Source organism: Balaenoptera musculus, chromosome 13 (assembly GCF_009873245.2).
Source record: "Balaenoptera musculus isolate JJ_BM4_2016_0621 chromosome 13, mBalMus1.pri.v3, whole genome shotgun sequence".
NCBI classification, from domain to species: Eukaryota; Metazoa; Chordata; class Mammalia; order Artiodactyla; family Balaenopteridae; genus Balaenoptera; species Balaenoptera musculus.
Genome location: NC_045797.1, coordinates 88,453,502 through 88,461,072, shown reverse-complemented (window position 1 = coordinate 88,461,072; position 7,571 = coordinate 88,453,502). Strand labels below are relative to the sequence as shown.

The 7,571-nt window shown below is 49.6% G+C and overlaps 1 protein-coding gene across 1 annotated transcript; it reads left to right on the top strand.

The window, feature by feature from the left end:
• The first annotated feature begins 529 nt into the window (after positions 1 to 529).
• Positions 530 to 7,127, top strand: RPS7 (ribosomal protein S7). Its single transcript, XM_036873273.1, has 7 exons — positions 530 to 672; positions 876 to 959; positions 1,058 to 1,129; positions 1,313 to 1,456; positions 2,824 to 2,888; positions 5,989 to 6,139; positions 7,016 to 7,127. Exons 2-7 carry the CDS (start codon positions 885 to 887, stop codon positions 7,091 to 7,093), a joined length of 585 nt encoding a protein of 194 aa, XP_036729168.1. The 5' UTR covers positions 530 to 672; positions 876 to 884; the 3' UTR covers positions 7,094 to 7,127.
• The last annotated feature ends 444 nt before the right edge of the window (positions 7,128 to 7,571 follow it).

The following is a 7,571-nucleotide window of genomic DNA, read 5'->3' as shown; positions in this document are numbered from 1 at the left end:
ATTTTTGGTGGCGTTGGGTCTTTGTTGCTGCGTGTGGGCTTTGTCTAGTTGTGGTGTGCGGGTTTCTCATTGTTGTGGCTTCTCTTGTGTGGAGCACGGGCTCTAGGCACGTGGGCTTCAGTAGTTGTGGCTCACGGGCTCTAGAGCGCAGGCTCAGTAGTTGTGGCGCACGGACTTAGTTGCTCCGCGGCATGTGGGATCTTCCCTGACCAGGGCTCTAACCCATGTATCCTGCATTGGCAGGTGGATTCTTAACCACTGAGCCGCCAGAGAAGCCCCTTCCTCGTGTTAGGTTAGCCTTTTTTAAACGTCCTAACCTCAGGGATAGCCCAGGTTGCTCTTCTCGGGCCCGGGTCTCCCGCCCACACTCCGGCCCGGCCACCCGGCTACCGCCTCGAACCTCCAGAGAACGCAGAAAAACTCCCGCGAACCGCCCAGAAGAGGAGGCTCTCGCGGGGGAAGAGCGTAGCCAACGCACTGGTCCTCCGGAGCCTCTTCCTGGGACTCTCTAGGCTTCCACCGTTTCTCAGTGGTTCTTCCGGTTTGGTGACTCGCGGTATTCCCGCCTCTTCCCCTCGGCCGCCGGGATTTAACGAACTCTCGCGAGACCTAGGCCTCTTCCTAAGCCTACTGGAGTCGGCGGCGGCAGCGAGCGTCGGCCGCTTGGTCAAGGTATGTTGTCCGCTGCCGCCGTGGTGGTCCGACGGCTTTGAGGGGCACACCTCTGGGGTCCCCGGGTGGGGATGCGGCCGATTACCCGGCCCGCGGGCCCCGATGGCGTGTGCGGGGAGAGCTGGGGTTGGGACCGGGGCCGGGCCGCGCGGGCGGGTGGGCGGGGTCGCGGGCCGCCCGGCTTGAGCGCTCTGTGCTTCCAGGTGCCGGCCATGTTCAGTTCCAGCGCGAAAATCGTGAAGCCCAATGGCGAGAAGCCGGACGAGTTCGAGTCGGGCATCTCCCAGGTGAGGGGGCGGGCGGAGCGCAGAGGCCGCGCCGGGGTCTGGGGTCCGGGGTCCGGGGTCCGGGCGCTGAGGGTGCGCTCCTGCCTCCTCTCCCGCAGGCCCTCCTGGAGCTGGAGATGAACTCGGACCTCAAGGCCCAGCTGCGGGAGCTGAACATCACGGCCGCCAAGGTACAGTGGGGTCCCTCCCGGGGGGCGTCGGGGCACGTGCAGTTGTCGGGACGCCCCGGCGACTCGGGTGTCGAGCGTGTGACGGGGTCGGCGCGGCGCGTTACCGCTTCAGCGGGGCCAGACCGGGAGGGCCGGCGCCTGGGGCCTCAGAGAGCGCGCGCCTCTCTGTTCTCTCTTCCCCAGGAAATTGAAGTTGGTGGCGGTCGGAAAGCTATCATAATCTTCGTTCCCGTTCCTCAACTGAAGTCTTTCCAGAAAATCCAGGTCCGGCTCGTGCGGGAGCTGGAGAAGAAGTTCAGCGGGAAGCACGTTGTCTTTATCGCGCAGGTAGCTGTGCGGCTGCTGAACGCGCCGTCTCGCGAGTCCCGTTAAGCGTCCCTCGCGAGCGTGGAGAAGCTGTTCCCGGAGGTTAGGGTGCTCGCGCTGGGCTAGAGGGAGGCGGCGCACGGCTGCTGTTACCGCGAGGGCGGCTCTGTGTGTGCAGCGCCGTCGGTGCGCCGGGGGTGCACACGGGTGGCCGCGGTGACACGTGCGCTTGCAGTGAGCCTGAGTTTTCAGCCTGACGGACTTGCCTGTCTGAGACTCGGCGCGATTTCCCTGCCTGGTGAGGCAGACGTAGGTGTGGGGAGGAAGAGAGGTGCGAAGAGATGGTACGCGGGGAGCGGAGCACGGCCGAGAGGGTTTCGTGTTGTGTCGTGTTGTTTTTAAAGTTAGGTCTGGCCTTGCTGCAAACAGAAATCTGTAGAAATTAAGTGCCCGGCTGATGAGGAATTACGGAGTGGTTTCCTGGCTTAGTACCTGTAGTGGGTAGTGGGCCAGATGGAACGTGAAAAGGGGTGTGATCTTTGGGAGATCCGTCGTATTACGGAGCAAGCGGTTTTTTCCAGTTCCGTTTTTTTTTTTTTTTTTCACACACACACACTGTATTTTATTTTTACAAGAGATAAATAGACTGACACCAAGCATTGTACATGGATGACCGCAACAAAAGCAACAATGATTGCAATTACCAAACATGAAACACACTCATACTATGTCATAATATTGACATTCAGTCCAGTAATCCTCCACTGTAACAGCTCCTTTACTTTGCAGTGAAAATTGACTTGTATATTCTTTGCCTCTGTGTCCTTGTGGGATTTTTTTTTTTAAATTCAGACAGAAAGTCACACAAATTATACTCATCCTCATCAGTTCACTCAGTCCCATGTAATTAATTTTTTTTTTCATCTTGATCTTTTGTTAGCACTTTTAGGAGTTCATCAGTTTTTCATTAGAGTTCTGAAAATGCTTATTCATTCAGTTCAGCAGTACAGTCAGTTACCAGAAACCTGTACTTGTCAGAGTCTTTTCCATGAATTTCTTGAAGATGAAACCCTTTTATAGGAACATATTTGCAAAATCATCAGAGTACACCCAGAACTGTCTGTAAATGACAAAAGACTTAAAAATGACCACGGTCCAGTTCCGTTTTAATGTGAGCCATGGATTCTGAAAGAATTACTGAGAAGTCGGGGTACTGGAGAGGATTTCTCAGTAACTTGTTGGGTCTGGGTTGTTCGGCTTTCGGGGGCTTGGAATTTATTCAGCCACTGAGTCCTTTGGTTTTTAAAGCAGGTTGACCGTGCTTAGTTTTCTGCCAGCTTACTTACGGTCTTTTTTTTTGTTGTTGCGTGATAATTTTTACCTTACAGAGGAGAATACTGCCTAAGCCAACTCGAAAAAGCCGTACAAAAAATAAGCAGAAACGTCCCAGGAGGTAAGTTTTATCAGCATGAAAAGCGTACCACTCTTGTCAACAATTCTTGACTGGCGTGTGTTGTTTACAGTCAGGGTTGCAGTAGGCTTCTAAAATTAAACATTGATAACATAGGAGATCCATTCACGTGGGAATTTTCATCAAGTGACTTAGTTTTTTCTATAATTACATGCGAAATGTTTTAAAAGTGACTCTGGAGGTAAGAATTACGCATATTCACATAGGTGGTATAATAGGTTACTGTTACCTCAAAAGATGAGATTCTTTCCTCCGGTTCTTTGGGCAAAGGGTCGGAACAGTGGGGAGGAATCTTGAGTTGAGTGCCGTGGGGTAAAGCACACCAGATGTGCAGGTGGGCTGTGACCTGTCCTCATTTTTTACTTTTGCTGTGGATTAAGGCTGAAAGATTAGATTTTTTTGTTGCTCACGTCACAGGTTAAAGGTGTCAATGCAGTTGTAGATGCTGATGGACAATGCTTTGTAAACTTGATTGAATTGCAGGTTATCTGACATAAACTTAGATATTGGAAGTTGGCTCTTTGATCTGGGCCTTCTGGTATTTTGTTGTAGTCTCTGGTTTCGTAGACTTGGATTATTGGATCGCTGCAGATCCTGCCCTTGGACAAGTTTGAGAAAAAAAATACTCAAGCATCCCTCTAACTGCCAGAGAGGCCAACCTTGTGAAGTACGTAATTTGTAGGATTAGCATCCCTACTTAAGGGATGAGGAGACTCACCCATCCTTTGCTCACCACAGCTAGTGTTAGTGACGCTGGAATTTAAACTCAGTCTTGTTTCTAAAATTCCTACAAAATAGGCAGTGATGGGTCTCCAGTGTTGTGGGCAGATGTACTGTGTACCATGCTGTGGTGGAGGGAGGAGAGGGAGAAGTGGTGAGGCTGGAAAGGCCGGTTCCAGGTTTTCTGGCACTCGACTGTTGGTCAGTACCTTGAGCTTGTTGTTTTTTTTTTTTAATATAAATTTATTTATTTTATTTATTTATTCTTGGCTGCGTTGGGTCTTCATTGCTGCGCACAGGCTTTCTCTAGTTGCAGCAAGCAGGGGCTACTCATTGCGGTGGCTTCTTGTTGCAGAGCACGGGCTCTAGGCACGCGGGCTTCAGTAGTTGTGGCTCACGGGCTTAATTGCTCTGCGGCATGTGGGATCTTCCCCAGACCAGGGCTCGAACCCGTGTCCCCTGCATTGGCAGGCAGATTCTCAACCATTGCGCCACCAGGGAAGCCCCCTGAGCTTGTTTTAAGGGCAGTTGGAGTAGCTGGAGTAGCATAAGAATTTAGCTTTTTTTTTTTTTTATTCTGGATAGTTTGCAAGAGATCAAATACAGGGGATAATCAAGAACGTTTAGTTTGTTAATCATGATACTTAAAAAGTGGTTTTATAATCTCAGTTCTGACAACCCCAGTTAGTACTTGAGTATAAAGACAGATCCTTTGCTTTGCACCCAACTAAGGCACTGACTCCCAAATCTACAGCCTTAAATATCCCTCATCCCAAACCTGTTTCCACATTTTCTCAGGTAATGACTTCACCCTGTTCCTAGTGACCTGCTCTAGACATTGGAGTCTTCGTTCTCCTACACTAAGGTCTAGTTGGGAGGCCAGAGTGAATCCACCCCTTTCCAATCTGGTTTCTTGCCTTCAGATTCATTTTCCTTCTCAGTCGTTATCTCTCTCCTACAACAGATTAAATGCTGAGATTTATGTTTTCTTTGGCTTCTGATCTATAGCAGGGTTTCAGTTATTTTTCTTCTGAAGCAGGTTAGTTCCTATGCTTTGTGATTATTAAAGTTGCGTTGCCACTGCTCCCCCTTAAAAAGTCTTTAGACTGGGTTGGAATTTGAGTCTGAGGCTAGCTTTGATTCCGTCCTAATGTATGTTTTGAAGGGAGTAATTAGCAAGTTTCCGTATGTGTGCCTTCCTAGTCCTGTAAGAGTAAGAAGTGCTTAGTCGGTGGTTAGGGGCCATTGATCAATTGGGCCATCTGTCTCATTTGCTTCTGGAGAGGTGATAAAGGCATGGAAAGTGGGTCCACCATGGGGCAGTGAGGCCTTTGCAGTTATTTAGGAGCCCCTTCTGTGTGCGTGGCAGAACAGGAAATAGGAATGAGTAGAACATAGTGTCTGATCCACTGAGGGGTGAACGAGACCTAGACACAGTCCATAATACAGGGTAGCTGCATAAACATTGAGAATGAGAACCGTCTTTTCATTCGCTCATTCCTGATATCCTGTGGCACAAAGCTGATACTCTAAAAGTTTGGAATTAATTGAACCTTCTCGTCAGGCAGCCAGATGGGTTGTGAACTTGGAATGATACTCAGGAGAGGAGCAAGGTTCCCTTGGCAGTTTGTGTGATGGGATGGGTTGAAAACTGGGGACCCTCATAGGAGGGGCCACATCCTAGAGCTGGTGATAGAGCAGTGTCTTTTGGGATGGGATGTCACCTCATTCCATCGCAGGGAACAAGGGGGGTTTGTTGCATTTTGGAGGGCAAGGGGAGCCCTCAAAGGGTCTTTAGTAGGTGAAGTGTGTAATGACATCAGTAATTATTTTGACAGCAACGGAGGGGATAGTTTTGGAGAAAGGAAAGACGTTATTGCAGTGATTTAGTTGAGAAATCATACGAGTGACAATAAACCTAAAGATAATGTATAAAAATAAAAGTGATCATTAATCCATTCCCTGGAGAAAATCACTCATAATAGCTGGTGTATGTGTAGTTTACAAGGTATCACGTTTAAAATACGCTAAGCTTTTGAAATAAAATAATAGGGTGTCGGGAATTCCCTGTCAGCCCAGTGGTTAGGCCTGGCTTCAATTCCTGGTCAGGGAACTAAAATCCCCCAAGTCGCGCCGTGTAGCCAAAAAAAATAGGGTGTTTGTTAACCTATTCTAGTTTGGTGATGGCTCTTGGTGTGATACATTGAATGAAAGTAGATTACTTGAAAGCTAGTGTTAATTTGGTTTCAGGAACCTGGAGTTTGCCCTTTATGTTTTTGACTTCAAGAGGTGCCCTTGGGGCTCCCAGGAGGGCAGACCTTGCTAGATTTCTCACTTTCGTCCCTGTGTTCTATGCTTCAAGCCGCACTCTGACAGCCGTGCACGACGCCATCCTGGAGGACTTGGTTTTCCCGAGTGAGATTGTGGGCAAGAGGATCCGTGTGAAGCTGGATGGCAGCCGACTCATAAAGGTTCATTTGGACAAAGCACAGCAGAACAACGTGGAACACAAGGTAATAGGCCTGTTTATTATGGAAAGATCCAGGACGGATAAGGGTAGAGCGTAGCCTAACCCGTCCCCATGTGGCACCAGAACCAGTCTTTGTGAACTGAGGGCCCACTTCCTCTTGGATTATATGTCAGGTTTTAAATTGGGTTTTTTTTTTGGCTGCGTTGGGTCTTCGTTGCTGCACGTGGGCTTTTCTCTAGTTGTGGCGAGCAGGAGCTACTCTTTGTTGTGATGCGCAGGCTTCTCATTGCGGTGGCTTCTCTTGTTGCGGAGCATGGGCTGTAGGCGCACGGGCTTCAGTAGTTGTGGCTCGCAGGCTCTAGAGCGCAGGCTCAGTAGTTGTGGCTCGCGGGCTTAGCTGCTCCGCGGCATGTGGGATCTTCCCAGACCAGGGCTCGAACCCGTGTCCCCTGCATTGGCAGGCGGATTCTCAACCACTGCGCCACCAGGGAAGTCCTGGGGGATGTTTTAAAAGATCGAATTCTCTTTTAAGTTATTAGGAGAAATTGAAGTAAAGTAATTCCATGGTGTGACTTCTAGTAAAGCTGTGTTTATGGGCAGGGTGGTGGTCGTGTTAGAATCGGGGGAGAACTGTCACTTTGCTTCATTCCTGGTAGAGCATTAACCTCTGGGGTCCCCCAGGGTCTGCCGAGTGGCCTAGAGGAGCCAGCCCTCGGGTGCAGTGCTGTGGAGGCCTGTCCCACGACACTGGAGAGGAGCTTGCCCCCAGGTTGGGACTATAGAGGCATGTCCGGTATATTCCTTCTCTGCCTGGTTGCTGAGGAGAAAAACCATACAGGGCACAACTTCACAGGGTCTTTAGGCTTTAAGACGAATGTGTATTAAAACGTTTTGTGATGAGTTATTTCTTTTCTTGTAGGTTGAAACGTTTTCTGGTGTCTATAAGAAGCTCACGGGCAAAGACGTTAATTTTGAGTTCCCAGAGTTTCAGTTGTAAACAAAAATGACGAAATAAAATATTATTCACAATATTCTGTTTCGGGTCTGTTTTTCCAAACGTGAGAGCCGTGGGTGCACGGCTGTGTGCACTATCCCGTAGCTTCGTACGCGGGCTGGAAGATTTTGAACAGAGAGGGTGCCTGTAGTTGCGTCTGTGCGTTGCTTTCAGGTGTGCAGCACAGTGATGCAGTTATACGCATATATGTTCTTTTTTCAGGTTCTTTTCTCTTAGGTTATTGTAAAATATTGAGTGTAATTCCGTGTGCTATACGGTAGGTCCTTGTTGGTTATCTGTCTTATATATTAGAGCCAGTTTTTAAGTTGCACGGCTTGTCTTGGGGACCATGAAAGGCCAAGGGCCGCCCCATCCCCGGAGTCCCCTGCCTGATTTGCCGCCTTCACGTGAGGCCACCCTTGCTGCTCCTCCCCATTGGCCTTGGGCCTGTGGGCCGGGTGACCTTGCCGCACCCTGCAGG

Coding starts and splice junctions, on each gene's coding strand:
- RPS7 (XM_036873273.1), top strand. CDS start 885: ATGTTCAGTTCCAGCGCGAAAATCGTGAAGCCCAATGGCGAGAAGCCG. Junction 960..1,057: donor TCGAGTCGGGCATCTCCCAG/GTGAGGGGGCGG, acceptor CCTCTCCCGCAG/GCCCTCCTGGAGCTGGAGAT. Junction 6,140..7,015: donor AGAACAACGTGGAACACAAG/GTAATAGGCCTG, acceptor CTTTTCTTGTAG/GTTGAAACGTTTTCTGGTGT.